Source organism: Mesoplodon densirostris, chromosome 5, assembly GCF_025265405.1.
Source record: "Mesoplodon densirostris isolate mMesDen1 chromosome 5, mMesDen1 primary haplotype, whole genome shotgun sequence".
NCBI lineage: Eukaryota > Metazoa > Chordata > Mammalia > Artiodactyla > Ziphiidae > Mesoplodon > Mesoplodon densirostris.
Window position 1 is genome coordinate 1,184,502 of NC_082665.1, and position 19,529 is coordinate 1,204,030.

Consider the following 19,529-nt stretch of genomic DNA (forward strand, 5'->3'; position numbering starts at 1 on the left):
GCCCTCTGCTCCCACGAGAGGGTGGCTCTCTGCACGGGGCTGGAGAACCTTCCGTCCAGGGCCCTGTGGCCGCGTCCCCACCCGTGGCCCTGGGCTGGCTCTGCTTGCCCGCCGGCCACCCTCCCGCTGCACCCAGGGAAGGAATCGGCTGTCCGGAGCCCCAGAACCCTGCTGCCCTCTCCCCTCTGGCCAAGCCCCCACCCCCAGCTGGACGAAGTGGAGACAGTACTCACGGGCTCGCCATCCCTTCCGGGGGCGCCGTCCTTCCCCGGGGGTCCCTGCGGCCCGGGAACAGGCTGTGCATCGAGACTCTGCACGGCGGAGCCTGTAGGACCCTGGGGACCGACCGGGCCAGGGGGGCCCTGGGCGCCTGGTTCTCCTTTCTGCCCCTTCAGGCCTCGCTGGGGACGAAGAGGAGAGGGTACAGGCTGGGGCGGGGGCACATACGCTCGCCTGCATCCTGGGCTGGGCCCGGATCACACAGCAGGGGGACACAGACAAGACAGGCGCAGGGGACAGGCAAGGGGACATGCTTGTGGATGCACACGGGGCCGGCATGGTAGTGCCCTACACCCGCCCTTGTGCTCTGGCTGGGGAGCGTCCCCAGCCGTGGACACCCAGTGCTGCTGGCGCCCACGGGTACAGGGGGGCACAGAGGACGGCCGGGAGCCCCAGAACTCTGTCAGGGTCCCCAGTGAGCAGAGCAGGGGCTCCGCCTGCTCTGAGGTCCCCGTGGTGACCTCACCTCTTTCAGGCTGCCCCCAGGGCTCCACTCGCTCCCGTCCCACGTGGCGACTGTGCTCAAGCTGGGGAGGGTCTGAGCTGTAGGAGGCAGAGGTGGCCATCAGACCGTCCCCAGGCTGCCCCCGCCTGGCGCTCAGTCCTGGCCGGGCCCCAAGCCCTGGCTCCAGCTCCATCCCCTGCACAGGCTGCCCCCGCCTGGCGCTCAGTCCTGGCTGGGCCCCGAGCCCCGGCTCCAGCTCCGTCCCCTGCACTCCCATTTCTCCTCCCGATGAACCGTCTGAGGGTCTGCGGCATCCTCGCGACCCTTACCCCGAGTGCCAGGCGGCAGCGCCTGGGAGCGAGGGCCTCCGAGAACCCGGCTCACATGTGAGAAGTGCAGTGCTGTTCTGTGCGGTGACCTAACCCAAGTCTCCCCTTGCGCCCAACCGCGTCCCTGTGGCTTCCTTTTGGGGGATGGTGATGGTGGCGGTTCCAGGACCCGTGGAGGGTCGGTCCACCTGCCAAATCCGGCCAAAGCCAGCCTCAGCCCAAGCTAAGGACAGTTCCCACAGCGTTGGGGAAGCAACAAAACAGCACAGAGACGAGTGCCTGCGGCACGGACGCCTGGCCCGACACATCATCCTGCGCGTCCCCCCGCCCCCGTCTGCGGGTTTTCCCTCCACTGGGTGCAAGATGGCGCCTCCCCTTTGTGATGGACAGGAACCTGGGGGTGGACTTTGATACTGTTCCCCCAAAGCTTTCATCCAATAGCATCAGCACCACTGAGTCAATTACAAAACGGGATTCAAGCCGCTTTCCAACGTCCCGCTTCCTGAGGGGTCTGTGCCCTTGCAAGGTCCTGATCTCACTCTGACAGTGCCGGGCGCTGAGCTTGGGGGCCGGACAGGACCTCAGTTTCCAGGGTCGCACAGCTCTGGTGGACGTCCGTGCCCATTTCCAGAAGAATTCGGCGCCACAACCCCCCATGCCCACCTGCAGCCACCCCTGGGCTTGCCCTGCTCAGTACGCGAGCCGGCCGGTGCCTGCTGGGGGCACTGTCGCCTCAGCCAACCCCATCCCACCCCCACAGACCTGCCAAGTCACAAGTCAGCCACCGGAGGGCACCCCATCCTGCCCCACGCTGGCCTGGGAGGACACCTCCCAGGCCTCTCCTGTGTTAGCATGATTTAAGACAAAATTAAAATTCCTGCCTCAGAAACATTTAAAACCGCAAAAATGTCGCTCAGAGAAAGCAAAGGCCTAAATAAGCCAAAGGAGACAGATCCTGAGTCCGGGGTCGGAAGACTCAACATTAACTGGACGCCCAGGCCTGTCCCCACGCTGACCTGCAGCGTCAAAACCCTGGCAGCCCTTCTCGGAGAAACTGACACACGGATCGAAAATTCACACGAGCCTGCGAAGCACACAGAACACCAAAGCAGCTCCGTAAAGGAAGAGCAAGGCTGGAGGCCGCACACCACCTGAGCCCAGGCTTATCATAAAGCCAAGCGATCAGGACCGTGTGCAACAGCTGTGAAGACGGTGAGACAGGGTCCGGAATGGAGCCGAGTCCAGACAGACTGGCACACGCGCACAGCTGTTCTCAGCCAAGGCCCAGGGCAACGCAGAGGCGAAGCACCCTCCTTCCAACAAACGTGCGGGAACCACATACGAGAACCACGTCCTGTGGATCGCAGGCCCGAGTGAAAACCTAAGACTGGGCCGGCTTCTCAGACGTGACACCAACACCGAGACCCACAAAGAACAAACTGATAATTTCATCCAAGTTAAAACCATGTGCTCTTCTAACTCACTATTAACAAAACGCAAAGATAAGCCGCAGACGGAGAGGATACGTGACAAAGGAGTCGTGTACAGAGGATAAAAACCCTCAGAAGTCGACAACAGGAAAACAAACGGCCCGTTAGAAATCGGGCGTGAGACTGGAACAGAGTTTTATTAAAGAAGATGCAGGAATAGCAACTGAAGGGAGACGTGGGCCCTGTGGCAAGCAGCAACCTTCGTGGGCACCTGCACACGGCCACGGGCAGCTGTGCACGAAGACACGGTCCACTTCCCAGGGTGGCCCGGGCGTCCGAGCCTGTGCACCCTCTGGGCCGGGCGTTGGGGGAGCCCCGAGCCCCCAAATGCTGCCCTACTTCGCAGAGGGCCTGAGCAGAGGCACCTTTGCACCTCTTCCCTGAAAACCAGCTCTCACATCCTCCGGTGACCCCGCTGTCCCCAGGCTGGGAAGTAACAGCACCCTTGGGACGGTCCCACAAATCCCTCAGGAGCAGCAGAAAGTGAGAAACAAAACACAGGAGAGACCACGTCCACGGAGCAGCTGAGGACCCGCCACCGGGGCAGCGAGGGGGTGTGGCATGAATGGGCCCTCCCCAGCGGGGCGTGCGTGTGATGGACGGGAGCCCCTCCTCTGCCACAAGGACACAGACACGCGCTGGGCGCACACACTGAATGCACACGCACACCCCACTGACAGACACTCACACCACCCCAGCAAAGCTTTACCTCCTAATGAAGACACCGTGGTCTCCTCCTCAATTTCCTCAGTTCTGAAATCTTCCTGGCTGCCCACTCCGGCCAAGGGTGGAGAAGTGACTGGAGGAGCCTCGGGCAGCCTGGGTTCCAGGGGTGCGCCCTGGGGTGAGAGTGGGAAGCAGCTCTGTTATTCAGCGACACGTGTGGCCCGTGAGCGCCGGCAAAGCTGTCAGGTTTACATGCGTTTGGTCGTAAAAAGAGATGTTTACGCACTTCAGGGAAGTTAAGGAGCCACCAGAGACTCCGTCACGGACATGAAGAAGCTCTAGGCCCCTCCAGAGCCATTTTCTCCTGGAAATGGGGGTCTCCACGCCCTGCAAGCCGGCAAGTCCCCAAACCCCCCACACCTGGAGGGATGGCTGAGCGCCGGCCCTCCCCCTCTCCCTGCAGGGCCCAGGACGGCCCCTCAGAGACTCAGGGAACCCCAGTTCCTGCCCGTGGTCTGGACAGTGACCAGCATGTAGCCGTCGCCATGGCGGAAGCCCACAGAGGGAGGGAGCCTCTGCGTTCACTGCACAAGGGGAGGGGTGGCCCTGCTCTGTAAGCCCACTTCCCTGTCCTCAGAGGCACCCGGAGCTGCGAGGACGTGGGCACAGGTGCACTGAAGACGCTTCCCGTGACCAACCATCCACACCTGGCACGAGCTCCCTGGCAACAGTGCTCGGGAGACGGTGCTGGTCCAGGTGCCCGGGACGGCATGCCTGTGAGGCCCGTCCAAGGGCTCCCCCACTGCCCGGTGGGCAAGCGGCACCCAGCGCTGGACACCAGGCCTCCCCCACTACAGCCACAACCCTCCGATATGGGAAGGGTCCCCAGGGACCCGGAGCTGGTTAGCCACTGACACCCCAGACCCCGTGGGCAGGGGAGGGCAGAGGCACTGAGGAGCACAGAGAGCGCGCAGGGGGCGCTGAGAGGCCGAGGGTGCCCTGGACCAGGCTGGGCCCCGCACAGAGGCTTCCGCACGGCCCCTCCTGCCTCCCTCACTGCGGCCTCGGCCAGACTTTCTGAAGCAGGAGCTGGCGGGATGGCTCCCTAGTTAGCGCACCACAGGCCGGATGACCCTTTCCACCTCTGGCTGCCCCCCGCCGCCTCCAGTCTGTTAAGAGAGGCCCCGTGGCTGCAGCGCTTCACGCCTTGGCACCGGCACAGCGGGGACACCGCCGTCGCTGTAGTTTGTGCCCAGGGCCCCTGGGTGGAGATGGCTGAGGAGTGGACAGGCCACATGACTCCCGGCAGGGCCGGCGTGGGCACCACCCTCTGACACCCTCCAGGGGGCGGCTGGGCGCCAGAGCCAGCGCGGCTTCCCGAGAGCTGCTCTGGCAAGTACAGGGAGCCCCGGCGTCCCTGGCGTGCGGGGGGCCGCCAACCACCCACCCCAGGGCGGCTCAGCACTCCGCCCCATCACGGCCCCTCAACTCCCAAGCCCTAGGAGGAGGTGATCTGTCCAAACAGGAGAAGGCGATGGTCCTGTCACTCCCGAGACACCCCCCGCCCTGTGTGTGGCTTTGGGCCGTGTGGGCTACGGAGCAGGGTTGGCCCCTTAGTCCCTTACGGCCCCACAAGCTGACGGGAGACGCAACAGATGCCAAGGTCACTCAGACAACCGCACGAGGTCTGGACCAGACACCGGATTCGAGAGAACATTCCCCCCCAGAGGAGGCTCAGCCGGAAGGCGTGCCAGCCACTCAGCCAGAGCCCCGGTCCCCCATCTCCAGCGGGAATTTGTCTTGGCCACCCAGGGATCCCTTAGAATTCACACACTCGTGTGCACACATGTCCCCGACACCACACCCTGAGGGCCCCGGCACTCACCGACTCCTCCCAGGTCTCTGCAAGCCCGCTGCCCAAGTCTCCTGATGCCTGCAGGGTTGACAGGAAACAAGCCGGTGACCGAAGCCCCCAGCCCCCTGGGAGCTCGGGGCCGGGGGAGAGGGCGGACTGGGTGTGGGGGTCAGGGTGGTCCTCGACAGGGCACGTGTCCATCAGACCACTTAGAACGAAAGGCCCGCAGGAAGCGAGCTCAGCGACTGGCCGGACACACAGACCCGCAGAGAACGCATTCCTTCCTCTCGACGGGTCATCCTGTCCCTGGGACGCTGTCCTGGGAAACAGCCGAGAGGGGAGGCCCCGCCCAGGGACCCTCGGGGGCTCGGACTCAGCGTGAAGGTCATGCCCCCTCTCGCCTGCCCTGCTCCCTGCACACGGCTGAGACCTGGGCTTGCGCTGGGGACACAGCTCTCCTGCCCGTCTGTCCTTCCCACGCCAGAACTGGTGTGCTTTCTGCCTTAGGTCCCACGGGACAGTGTGCACACACGCATACACACACACACTACTGCACACGTGCACACACACACACACACTACTGCACACGTGCACACACACACACGTTTTGCTCTACTGCACACGTGCACACACACACTACTGCACACGTGCACACACACACTACTGCACACACACTACTGCACACGTGCACACACACACACACGTTTTGCTCTACTGCACACGTGCACACACACTACTGCAACACTACTGCACACGTGCGCACACACACACTACTGCACACGTGCGCACACACTACTGCACACGTGCACACACACACGTTTTGCTCTACTGCACACGTGCACACACTACTGCACACGTGCGCACACACATACACACATTTTGCTCTGGTGACCACTAGTGACTCTATCGCCAACTGGCTATTCTAGGGGTGATTTTTAACCTTTAGGTTCTGTAAGTGTTTCTATGTGGAAAGTTCTAGGCAAGGGAGGTTCTTTCTCAGGTTACAGGTAGATAGAAACATAATCCCAGGTAACACTGACCCAAAGCAGCAACTTTCAAAAGAGACCTCTCTGGTCCTGTTACTTTGGGTTTCCAGGCAAGGCCACCCCACTCCCGGCCTTGAGTCCCTCCTCCCACAAGGTGGGGGAGGGGAGGGAGCCCCCTGCCTGAGCCCAGGCAGCGGCCACTCACCCTATCGTCATCGTCCTCCTCGTCCTCATCCAGGCAATGCAGGGGGCTCACCTGGGGGTCCTCACGCAGCCTCAGATCCGAGATCAAGCCCTGAACACAGTGGGGAAGGTAGGTCACCAGGGGTCCCAAGGCAGGAGGCCCAGGGCGCAGGGAGACCCCGACTCAAGTTGCAGCCAGCTCGGAGCCCGGCACGTCTGAGGCCAATTCCAGGGGTGACACCACAGTGGGTGACACCACAGCGGGGGACACCACAGCGGGGGACACCACAGCGGGGGACACCACAGCGGGTGGCTTCACTCCCTCCCTCCTTCCCTCTTCAGCATGAATGCTCATCACCCTCTCGCGGGCTCCGCGCTCCCTCCGAGGTTCCAGCCCCACACTAGGTGCCAGGACACAGCACAAACATCTCTCGGGTCCCAGTGCAGAGAACAGGTCGGCAGTGTGCAAGTGTCCTTGGAGGTGGTGTCCCCTCGGGGTACGAGGCAGACGGCACTGGCTGGGGGGAGGTCGGGGCAGCAGGCACGGAGAAGACCAGGACACCCGCTCCTACAGAAAGCCCGACGCTGGGGCAGGGCCACCACCAGCTGGGATGGCACGACGGCCGAGGACCTCAGCCTGGCTGCACCGGGGCCTTTGCCATGAGGTCTCCTGTTCCCCAGAGGGTGACACAACCACAGGTTCTGAATCGCAGCCGAGATCTCGGAGACACGTGCGTGAGGCTGCTGGAGCCCGGGCCTTTGGTGCCCTTTCTAGAAGGCGTCCCTGCCTGGAAGTTATGAGTATTCACACATGCTTGCCTGGTATTTCTTTTGTTTTCATTTTAATCCACGGGATTTATCAGTGAATCTTCTCCTGAATAGAGACCACATTTCATCGAGTCTAAGATGCACATTTTCACAGCTCTCAATACAGACCAGTTTAGGTCAGGAGCTGGCCAACGTTCTCAGTCAAGGGCCAGATGGTGCATATTTCCAGGTCTTTGCTGCCGCTGCTCTGCGGCTGTGTCAGGAAGCTGACCGCAGACAGTTGGTGGACGCTGGACGCAGCTGCCCCCACCAGACGGTACAGGACACGGAAACATTCACACCTCACAAAGTATTCTTCTTCTTTTGGTTTTTGCAACCACTTAAACATGCAAAAGCCTTTCTAGTCGTGGGCTGTATAAAAATAGGCGCGGGCGGGATGTCCTCGGGCTGTGTGCCGACCCAGTCAGGTTACGGTTTATCCCCTAAGTGCCCTTCACACTCCCTTTATCACTGATCCTCCGTCTCATGGCCATCCTGCTCCACACGTGACCACAAGCCGACAAACACCCCCCGCGTGTCCCCATGCGCCCTCGCCTGAGGGCTCCACTCCTCTCTCCGGGACCAGCTCAGGCCACCTCCTCCAGGAAGCCCCACGGACGCCCTCCCGAGGATCAGCGCCTCCGGGGGCCAGTGCTGCCCGGCTCCACACTCAACCTTGCACCTCCACTCCCACTGATAGTGAGGCCTACGGGGTGGGACACCCCACCTCCCTGTGTGTGTGTTTGTGTGTACACATCGCGTGTGTCACGTGAACATGGATGTGCACGTGTATACATGAGTGTATAAGTGTGTCATGCAGGTATGCGTATCGTGTGTGAGCGTGCACCTGTATCCACATGCTTGTGTGTATGTGCACACGTGGGTGTGTATGTGCACAGGTGTGTGTGCATGTTCAGGCACACACATCTGATCCTGGGAGGCGAGTGAGGTCAGTTGGCCCAGGTGGGGGGCTGAGGGAGAGCCCCACAGCCCCCAGTTACATGAGGTCCTCATGTCCCCAGCACAACTCTCAGCCAGGCCTGCGAGGGGAGGAGGGGGCCAAAGACACAGGTTGGGAGGAGGTGCAGGCGGGGAGTTTCAGCTCTGCAGCGCACGTGTGACACCCCCCCTTTCTCAAGTGAGCACGAGGGCCGGCCTCAGGGGCGGTGGGCCCTGCTCGTCCTCACCAGCCGACGGGGGCACCAAGTCGCCGACAATGGCGTCCTGTCGCTGGTCGATCTCCGAAGGTGGCGAGAACAGTGTCCGTTGGTGGGAACACGGGCCACGTTCACTGTTTTCACCACCTGACCACAGCTCATTTCAGAAGCTCTAAGGCAGAAGCACCCATGGCTTCATGGCCAAGGCCCATCCTGCCTGGTGAGCCCCTCCTGCAGCTCCGACTCTCACACCATGGCAGGAGGCTGCACGCTTCTCACACTCAGGATGACCAGCGGTTCCAGAAGGTTCTGCAGGATGGCCTGGCAAGGACCAGCACCTTCCTGGTAATGTCTGGGCCTCCAGGGGAAGCTGACAGACCACAGGGCTGGGGGGCATGGGTCACGGTCAGCACTGCCGTCCAGGAGCCTGTCCCCTGGCTGGGGGGAGGGAGGTGGCAGCGTCTTCCCGGAAGTGACCAGGCATGTGGAGCGCCGTCTCCCTCAGTCTGAGGTTAGCCCGTTGTTTCAGCTGAACCAGCGCAGACACCTGTGTCCAAAGCTGAGCCCAGCTGCTTCTGCCCTTCACATCCAGCTCCATCCTTGCCTCCCCTGGGTCCCCCGTCACCGGCCCCCCGAAAGCAGAAATCCACGGTCTTCTTTGGAGCCTTGAACCAGCCTGCAGAATCCCCGCAAGGCCCACAGTCAGAGTGGAGCTGGCCCCTTCTCACGGCAGCCGTTGGGGAGCTGAGGCTGTGTCCAGGGCTGGAGATCACTGGTGGGACAGAGGACGGCCTGACTGACCGCGGGACTGTGTAGGCATCGGGGTCCCTGGGCCCTGTGTGGTACGTGGATCCTACGGGCAGAACCTCGTTGCGGGTGGAGGAGAGGCTGCGAGGGGCTGGCGGCCTGCAGACCACCCGGGGCTGGAGCTCCAGTCTGAAGGGGGTTCGGCCGTGGGCAGTGGATGGTCTATGCCCCCCTGGAATCCTGAGATGCTCCAGCCACCAGGGAGGGCAGTGAGCTGCCGGGAGGGGCGTGTGGAGGGTCTGTGTGCGGGAGGGCACACGTGTGTGCATGCACAGGGGTTGGTCACTGGGCTCGGGTCAGCAGCATGTTGGGGATGGAAATTCTCGGCCCACCCAGCCCTGCTGGAGGAGGGACAGGGCATCTCCGGGCGACAGAGAGTCATGCCAGGGGCGGCGCGAGGGGCCAGACGTTCAATTTCTAGAAAGCCACACTCTGAACGGCGCTGGGGGCACTTAGTGTGTGACAGCGATGCGGGGAGGGCACGAGGCTCCCGGCAGGCGGAGGGCATCTGGGCATGACTGTCCCCACACGGACACTGTGCCCTGAGGCGAGGGTCCCCACACCAGCCGGCATCAGGCCAGCCACTCAGCAACAGGCTGCCGGACGCCAGGAGAAATGGGGAGCAGGACACGCCGAGACCACGCTCAGCTGGGAAGACGCCAGCAGCACAAAGGCCATGAGACCCGCTGCACGCACTGGACGGACTTGCAAGCAGAGGTTGTGAAATCCAGACCGTTTGCAATCTGTCCTGTTGCTACCTCACAGGGCCACTGGGCTTAGGGTTGTGTGCAGACGACCAGAGCCCCACGCCATGAAAGCGCATCCCTAGTCACTGGTGCTGGGTCCATCTCCCTGGGACCCCAACTCCAGGCACCCCAGGGTTCCCCAGGGGGCCTCCCACACCCCTGAGGGGCGTCAGGGGTGTCTGCTCCATCTGGAAGGGCCGTGTCCCGGCCCAGGGCAGCGGGGCTGAGCAAGCCTGGACGGGGGTGGGTGGGCAGCAGCCCTCCTGGGCCTGCTTCGCCCCTCCTCACCCCCGGCCCCTCCTCACCCCCGGCCCCTCCCTCCTCTGCTGGCTAACCCCCAGGTTGCCTGGTCCCTTGTCACCTACCCCGGCTGTCTCTGTGATTGGCCCACACCACCACTGTCCCATTTCCCATATGTCCTGAACTGAGTGGCTTCTGACCATATCAAGCCCCAACTCCTCAACTATTTGCGTCAAATTCTATTACAAGCAACTCTCTCCCCATTTCTCCATTTCATGAAGTCAGGGAATTGCGTGACTGCTGCAGGACTGTGACCAGTTACACGACGGGTCCAGGTCAGTTCAGATGACTGACAGAGGAATATTGGGAGAAGCTGGTGACAGTGACCTCTGGTGGCCTGAGCTGTCCCTCAGTCAGGGGCAGCAGGTCTGGTATGGCTGGACTTGGGGGCCACAGTGAGAGGACTAAGGGGTGTCAGAGGATGCCAGCACTTTCCCTGCCTGCTGTGCTCCATCCTTGGGGCCAAGCCTACCCAAACCTAGCGTGGCTGGTGGGCACCCTCTTGGCTTCAGTGGACCAATCACTTATTCCTTATATAACGTGGCCAACAAAGCTGCCTGCTGAGGAAAATTCACAGCCTCCAGTGCCCTCATCATAGAACAAAAGCTGCGAATGTTCAACACAAGGTGCACAGCTGGAGCACAGCCTGGAAGTTGGGCCATGTCTCTTGCTCCCAAGCACAGTCTTGCCCTGGCCCAGTACCAGTTTTGGACTAGGGTCCCAGGAGGTCTGACAATACAGATGACTAAACCTCAACAGAAACCTGGGTAAAGAGGAAGGTGGCTTCATAAAGAGAAAAGCCAACAGGAATGAGAAAACAGGAACACTTTCAACAAAGAGAAATTAAGTCAAGAAAATTCAACTACACAGTGTTTGAAATAGTTAAAAAAAAAAAAAAGAATGAGGTCAATAACCACAGAAAAAGAATTGGAAGTAACATTTTAAGCAGAATGTTGCAACTACTGGGTGGAATTAGGGATTTCCCAAGAAATATTTATTACAAAATAAGCTCAAGAATAAGAATGAACGTGAAAGACCAAGGACATTATAATTTTTGTGATGGGAGAAAACAACAGAGGGTCTGCAAGGATCATCAGGAGGGGGGCCGGGCTGAGCACCCTGCTCCAGAGACCATCGGTGGGGACACCCTGGCTCATTCCGCACCCGAAGCTCTGTGCTCATCTGGGCCAAGTCTTCGCAGTCACACATGTGAGTGAGGCTTCCCCAAGAGTCTGAGTTCAGAGAGGCTGACAAACCCTGTCCTAAACCATCTTGTCTACTCCTCCCCGCAGAAAACACGCTGCACCTCTCACTTGGCTGGAGTCTGATCAGACTCCCAGAGAGAGATTCCTGGAACTGGAGTCCAAGCGGACAGAAGAGCCTCACCACACTGGACTCAGCTGGAAGTGGCACGTTACAGCAGGGGGAGGGGCAGCACCCTAACCCTGGTAAGCAGGGCTCCAGACAGAGCCGGCCAGTCCCCTCTGCTTGTCTGCTGCTCCTGTCTCTCTAATCTTCAAGGATGTTTCTGGGTGTCTATTCCAGGCCAGATTTAAACACATAAACACTTTAAAGATCCCAATGGTTAAAAAGAATGACTAGGTGAAAAGGCAAATGAAAAACTGGGAAATAAAATCTGCTGCATATGAAACAAATCAGTGTCTTACATACATAAAGAGTTCATATAAACCAATAAGAAACAACTGAAGCCATTAAAACAAAAATGCAAAGGACATAAACAGGCTAGTCACAAGAAGAAATACAAATAGCCAGTAAACACGTGAAATATTAAAGTTTGCTTTCACTCACAACTAAGAAATGCAAATTAAAACACCCAGACACTGTTTGCCTGTGTATCTGCCTGGCAAGTGTGTTTTGCACAGGTGACACCAGCCTGGTGAGACCCTCTAGCTATCCTCGAGGCAGGAAGGTGGTGACCTCTGTCAGCACCGTGAGACAGGCAACCCCTGTCCCCACCAACACAGGAGCAACTTTTCTTTTAAAGTGTTAAAGAAACATGGAACTTATGGGGGAGATTTCCGTCTAGAAAAGCGTGGGAAATCTCACAACACCTCGCCAGTCCACACAGCCCCTCCCTACATAGAACGGCTCTCTCCAACTTCTCTCCAGTTAAACAAGTTTGAGGATCAAAATGAAAACACGAAGAGGCCCAGTTTGGTATCAAAGTCCTGCTGGCTCCCAGACCCCATGGGTGAAAGTTCCTGCCAAAGGTGAAAGGTCAGCTTTCAGAACCGAGTCACCAGGACTTAGAACAACTTTAACCAAGCAGCCTTTGTCTGGGCAATAATTAACTTTCTGTCCCCTGGGGACACATCCCCCATTAGCACACACAGGGACCCCTGTCTGGATCGCCGGGCGGGGCGTGCCAGCTGCAGAGTGGCTGCAATGTTAGAATTCAGGGACTTGTGGATCAGCGCCTGCTATGGGTGCCCACGCACTGTTTCCAGGAGGCGGGCTCCAGCTAAAGGTTCCAAGAACTGTGAGGGCCGAGGGCCCAGGAGAAAGACCCCACTAGGATCTGGGATCTACCTCCCCCCTGAAGTGAAGGCCAGGTCCAGGCCTGGGGGAAGGCGCTTCCCTGGGGACATGGTAGAGACCGCCACACGCCGGTCACCGCTGGGGAAATTCTGCCCATGCTGCTCTGAAGCAGAGGCCTGCCCTGGGCTCACCGGCCATGGGGCCACTGCACAGTTTGGCAAAAATAATAACCAGCACGATGAATGTTGGTGCGTGGCATGAACCCCCTGACCCATACTCAGCGCTCCACTGCCATCTAATTTTCACTGTGTGTGGTCTGCTGCTGGGCCTGGACAAAGCCCCCTGCTCACTGATGGGGGCGGCACCACACCCACATGCAGACACACATATGCACACATGGGGTGGAGCCCCTGACAGCGGCAGAGGTGGGTATCCAGTGAAGAAGGCGGTCCCAGAGCAGCAGGGGAATAAAGCCCAGGGGGAGCTGGGTGGACCAAGGGCCTGCTCCCCCTGGGGTTCTCCTGTCCCCGGAGCCTCTGCCGCAGCAGGTGGGAGCAACCATCGTCCCCATCCCCAGCCCGCCCCCTGCCCCGGGTGCTGGCAGCCATCGTGGTTACCTGGAACTTGTCAGGGTCTGCTCGGCCGGCCTGGGCCACAAAGAGGCGGGCATCGGGCTCCAGCTGCAGGCTGCGTGGGGAGTGCGCCAGGGGCAGGCGCTGGACCTCCTTGCAGTCCACGAAGAGCGCAGCATGTGCGCCGTCCACAGTGAGGGCCAGGCGCGTCCAGCGACCGTCCAGCGCGGGCAGCGTGAAGCTGGTGGCCGTGTGTGTGCGGGCGGCACCGGGCTCGGTGTAGAGCAGCTGCACCTGCTGCCACGCCCCGCGCGCCGCCGCCAGCTTCACGCCCACCAAGACCACCGCCTGCGCCGCGTCCGTGACCGCGAAGAGCACGCCCGCGCGCGCCGAGGCCGGCCGCAAGCGCACCAGCAGGGAGAAGTGTTGGAAGAACGTGCTGGGCAGGAGGCTCCGGGCCGCCCAGCCGTCACCACCCACGTCCGCGCCGAACTCGTAGGCGGGCCCCACGTCGGGGTCGTGCACCAGGGCCACCTGCCGCGGCAGGGGCTCCCCGAGCAGCGGCTGGAGCCCCACCTCCAGGACCTGGCTCTCTGTGGAGAGAAAGACAGCAGTGAGGCCGCACACCCCCAGTGAAACCGAGGCCCGGCTGCCCTCCCGCCCGCCCCGGCGGGGACACGACAGCCACCTGCCCGTCCAAGCGCCACACCCACCCCCACAGGCTCGCTGCTTCCAAGTGGGGTGCAGAGACCCTCCCAAATTAGCGTGGTGGGAGGGGCAGGGGCACAGCCCTCTGGGGACCCCATCCCCCGTTAGCTCAAGGAGCCACCGCCAGGTGCCGAGGGCTCGAGCCCACCCCGTTCCCACACTGGAAGCCCAGGAGGAACGCACCAGACACTGGTCAAGGTACCCTCACCCACCCCGGACACTGGTGTAACTTCAAGACATCGCAACGTTACAAAAAAGAGAGAGACGCACACAGGGGGTGCCCTGAGCTGCGTCTACACTAGGAACATCCCGGAAACGAATTACACTCCTAGGAAGGGAGGCCATAAAAGGGGCCACGTTTTTTGGGGGGCCCTTCTTAGCTGTGGTCTCCATGTCTGTTCACACTTGGTACCGCAAACTCCACCCCCGCCTCCCAGGTTGCTGGGGGTCTTACCAGCTGGTGGCTGCTTCACGGGGCTCCTCACTGCCCAGTGTCCACACCAGGCGCCACACACAACCGCCCGACCTGGACAGGGCTGCCTGATGGACGACCCTGGCCTCCTCCCTCACTGCCCGTTCACACTCTCGGCCCCACACCGCTCCACCCATCCTCTCAGTTACCCCGTGCGCTTTTGTCCCTCCTCTTCCTCGTGTGGTCAGCGACCCCCCACCAAACGGAGCACCCTCGGCAGCATGGGCCCAGGTTGGGACACAGCCACGGTGCCTGGACCCGCCCAAGCCGTGGGTACAGCATGGACAGTACTGCTTGCCGGGCGTGTAGGGGCCACTAGTGGCCTGGACTGATGATCGCTGGGACCGGGGGTGTCCAGGGCTGGGGGCGGCAGGGCCTACCTGTCCCCTATCTGTACAGGGGACGTGGTCACTGGCCGCCCCAGGATGGGGAAACACCATTGCGAGGAGAGGCCGGTTCACCAGTGGCTTCCCTGAACGCCCACACTGCCGGGCAGAGTGGGGACTTGGGGGCCATGGTCTGGCCAAGGGCCCCCCCAAGGCCTTTTCTCTCAAGAACCCCCGTAATCTGGGCGCGGTCTCCCTCCAAAATGAGGTCCACGGGGAGATGCTCTCCTAGGAGCGGCTGCTGACGTGTGGCTGTCCTGACCAAGGCGCGGATGAGCCCGCCAGTGTACACTCGACTATGTGTGCAGGGGACAGCGTGGCTGCGTCCGTGCGTCAGTGTGTGGTGGGCGCCTGGAGTCTGGCCCCCGAGCGCAGGGTCAGGCCGACCCGGGACTTCCTGGGACAAAGCAGAGGGAAGAAAAGCTGGACCCCAACTTCCTAGGACAAGCCGTGCCTTTCAAAGAGCACCCTGAGAACAAAATATGAGAAGAGACAAGAGGTGCCCACACAAAGACCAGGGCTTTGGGTACCCGCCAGGCTGGTCCCTCCCAGATAGCGGCATCTCTGCGTGGCTCCGACTTCCCACAATGTGGGCTCCCCCTCAGCCTCACCCTGCCCCTTGCAGATAAGACCCCTATGCAAATGAGAAGTGGGGAACAGCCAGGGCAGTGCAGACAGCAGCATCCATGGAACAGTGGCCTGCCTCAGCGCCTGCCCAGGGTAAATGGTCCCCGTCACAGGGGCAGGGGACCTTCCCCAATACCCTGGGCTCTGGGAGGCCAGCAGTCACTTCCTGCTCAGAGACAGACACTGCTGTCCACCCAGATGGTGGCTGCTATATGGTCCCTTTGTATCAGAAGTGCCCAGGGCCCAAGTGTCCACTCGGGGAGATGCTCTAAGATTAGGAAAGAGGACCCTCACCAGCCTGAGTACCAGTGGCCCCAGTGTCCCAACTCAGCTGCCCCCAAAGTTAAACACGGATGTGCCCCAGCAGCGCCCTTCCTCCCAGGCAGCTAGAACTTTTCCAGATTAATTGAGAACACAAGATACAGCAGCCGTTGACGTCCTGGGCTGGAAGACAATAGCGTGTTATAGGGACAGCCCAGGGACCCCAGAGATGCATGAGCAGTTCCTTTCCAAAGTTCTCCCATTCCCTCTCCATGAAATTCTCCATGGTTCCCATCGGGAGTAGGCCTCCGAATGCCACAGCCCTAAGATCACTGCTCCATTCTCCAATTACAGGCGTCTTGTGCGGGGGAAGTGGCCACACCTCCCTGCAGATCTGGCAGCTGCTGTGCTGGAGGTGCTGGCCAGAGGCGCTGGCCCAGCTGTCTCGGGAAGGGAACCAGTACCTCTCCAGAGAGCAACTGCCCAAGCCAAGCTCTGGGAGCTCAGAGGTACGCATTCCTGGGAACACAGTGGGTGGCACCTACATAAGCCAGGGCCCTCTGGTCTGCCACACTCGCTTCAGATCAAGGAATTGGGGACTTGCTAGTTGAAGATAGTTTCCCTTTCAGCAAACAGGCCAGCCAGGATCAAGTGGGATTTAGCCCAGGTACTTAAGGTTGGTTCAACATTTGAAGATCAATTAATGGAATCCGTCACACATCAACAGAATTAAGAAAAATCCCATGGTCCTATCATTAGATGCAGAAAAAGCATTTTATAAACTCCAATGCACATTATGATAAAAAACTCTTAATAAACTAGGCATAAAGGTGGACTTCCTCAAGTTGATAAAGACTATCTACTAAAAACCTACCGTGGACATCATACTTCATGGTATACTTGAAGCTTCCCCACTAAAACCAGGTACAAGGCAAGGATGCCCCCTCTCTCCACGCTTTTCACCATCATAGCTAATGCCATAAAACCAGCAAAGGAAATAAAAGCACACAGATTGGAAAGGAAGAAATAAAACTATCAATCTGCAGATGACATGAAAATCAAAATGTAGAAAACCCAAAACAATTACCCAAAAAATACTCCTGGAACTAGTGATAATGGCAAGTCTGTAGGGTATAAGATGAATGTACAACAGTCAACCGTTTTCTATATACCAGCAATGAACAAGTGGAATTTGAAATTAAAAACACAGTACCATTTACATTAGCACCCCAAGATGAAATATTTATATTTATACCAGGTATAAGTATGACATATATGTATACAAGATCTACATGAGAAAAGCTACAAAACTCTGACAAAAGAAATCAAAGAAGAACTAAATGAATGCAGAGATATTCCATGTTCATGGATAGGAAGACTCAATGATGTCAAGATATCAGTTCTTCCCAATGTGATCTATAGATTCAGTACAATCTTAATAAACATCCCAGCAAGTTATTTTGGGGCTATAAACAAGTCAGTTCTGAAGTTTATACAGAGAGGGAAAAGACCAACACACTACTGAAGGAGAAGAACAAAACTGGAGGACTGACAGTATCTGACTTTAAGACTTACTATAAGCTATGGGAATCAAGACACTGTGGTATTGGTGCAAGAGAGACAAACAGATCAATGGAACCAAACAGAAAGCCCAGAAATAGACCCACATAAATACAGTCAACTCATCTTTAATAAAAAAAAATCAAAGGCAATACAATGGGGAAAAGATAGTCTTTTCAACAAATGGTGCTAGAAAAAAAAAAGAATCTAGACACAGACCTTACACCCTTCACAAAAATTAACTCACAATGGATCACAGACCTAAAGGTAAAATGCAGAACTCCTAGAAGATAACATGGGAGAAACTCTTGATGACCTTGGGTTTGGCAATGACCTTTTAGATACAAAGGTACAATTCATGAAAGAACTGACAAGCTGGACTTCTGTGCTCCAAAAGACACAGTTATGACAATGAGAAGACAAGCCACAGACTGGGAGAAAAAATTGCAAAACACGCATCAGATAAAGGACTGTTATTCAAAATATATAAAGAACACTTGAAACTCAACAATGAGAAAATGAACAGCCTGATTAAAAAATGGACAAAAGATCTGACAGACGTCTCACCAAAGAAGATATACAGATGGCAGTTAAGGACTTGAAAAGATGCTCCAAATCAGCTATCATCAGGAAAATGCAAATTAAAACAACGAGGGAATTCCCTGACGGTCCAGTGGTTAGGATTCGGTGCTTTCACTGCCGAGGGCACAGGTTCAATCCCTGGTTGGGGAACTAAGATCCCACAAGCCGTGTGGCTCGGCCAAAAAAATATATATATGTGTGTATATATATATATATATATATATATATATATATATATATATATATATATATGTAAAATAAAAAAACAATGAGATATCACTATACACCTACCAGAATGGCCAAAATCTGGAATATAGACAACACCAAATGCTGGAGAGGATGTGGAGCAACAGGAACTCTCATTCACTGCTGGTGGGAATGCAGAATGGTGCAGCCAGTTTGAAAGACAGTTTGGCGGTTTCTTACAAAACTAAACATACTCTCACTATAGGAACCAGCAATCATGTTCCTGGGAGTCAAAAACTTATGTCCACACAAAAACCAGCACATGGAAGTTTCTAGGAACTTTATTCATAATTGACAAAATCTGGAAGCAACCAAGATGTCCTTCAGCAGGTGAACAAATAAACTGTGGCCCATCCAGACAATGGAATAGTATTCAGAGCTAAAGAGAAATGAGCTATCAAGTCAAGAAAAGACATGCAAGAAACTTGAATGCATATTTCTAAGTGAAAGAAGCCAATCTGAAAAGGCTACAGGCTGTATGAGTCCAACCACATGACATTCTGGAAAAGGCACAACTATGGAGACAGTAAAAAGATCAGTGGCCGCCAGGACTCGAGGAGGAGGGACGAACAGGTGGGGTGCAGAAGGTTTGTGGGGCAGTGAAAACACCCTCTGCGATACTGTAATGGTGGCTACATGTCATTTACATGTGTCAAACGCACGAGGGAACATATAACGCTAAGAGTGAACCCTGAACTCTGGACTCCGGGTGATTGCGATGTGCCAGGGCAGGTTCATCAATAACAACAAACGTACCACTGGTGGGGGTGTTGACAGTGGGGAACTCTCTGGACCTTCCCCTCAAGTTTGCTACGAGCCTAAAACTGCTCTAAACAAAAGTCTGTTAAAAAAATTAGGCAAATGATAACAAAAGTAAGTAAATATTGCAACCCTGTTATCAGATAAAACAGAATTCAAGATGAAAGGCATTAAGTGGGACAAAGGGGATGGTAATTCTGACAATACACCGAGATGTGATGAGCCCGGTACCACCCCGTGCACCCAGGACGCGTGGCAAAAAGGGGAGAAAGGCCTCATTCACGATGCAGACCCTGGGTCTCTCTCCTGCCCTACTTTCCCGTTGAGATGGGACATAACCTCCTCAGTGAGACAACCTGATCACGTGTCCAAAGAACGTCCATCCTGTCCCTTCCGCACACATGGCAGTGGTCACCAAGTCCACACAGCTGTGGGGCTGGGGAACCGCATCTCAGCATCACAGAGAAAACCCACAGAGAACAAACATCTCAGAAACATGCAGGACTGGGAAGCATCCTAAACAAATGGAGAGGTGACCCAAGTCCCTGCGCACACGTCCACCCAATCACAGCCTCGGGGATGTTTCTGATGACCTAGGAGGGAAAGTGCCCAAGGGCATCCGAGGAGTCTTTGAAGAAGGCTATGCATTCCAAGTGGGGCGTGTTACCCAGCACCCAAAGCTGGGATGCACAGGGGCTCTCGGGCTGCCAATCATTAACACCGACGTGAACAATTGAGGAACAAAGAACTCGGGAGGCTGAGCGGGGCCACTGGCCCTCCAGCGACACAGGGAAGCTTCCCAGACCC

General features: G+C 57.5%; 1 protein-coding gene across 5 annotated transcripts in view; it reads right to left on the bottom strand.

Annotated features, from left to right (window-relative positions):
• Window positions 1–19,529, bottom strand: part of COL18A1 (collagen type XVIII alpha 1 chain) — a 94,322-nt gene that overhangs the window by 23,970 nt on the left and 50,823 nt on the right. For 4 of the 5 annotated variants that reach the window (XM_060100343.1, XM_060100342.1, XM_060100341.1 and 1 more), the window contains exons 3-8: window positions 13,167–13,714; window positions 6,256–6,345; window positions 5,095–5,142; window positions 3,253–3,382; window positions 746–822; window positions 234–401 (exon numbers count right to left, since the gene is read on the bottom strand). In XM_060100343.1, coding sequence (XP_059956326.1) covers window positions 234–401; window positions 746–822; window positions 3,253–3,382; window positions 5,095–5,142; window positions 6,256–6,345; window positions 13,167–13,714 — 1,061 coding nt within the window. The remainder of the gene's footprint in view (window positions 1–233; window positions 402–745; window positions 823–3,252; window positions 3,383–5,094; window positions 5,143–6,255; window positions 6,346–13,166; window positions 13,715–19,529) is intronic. The other variant, XM_060100345.1, reaches the window with a different exon arrangement.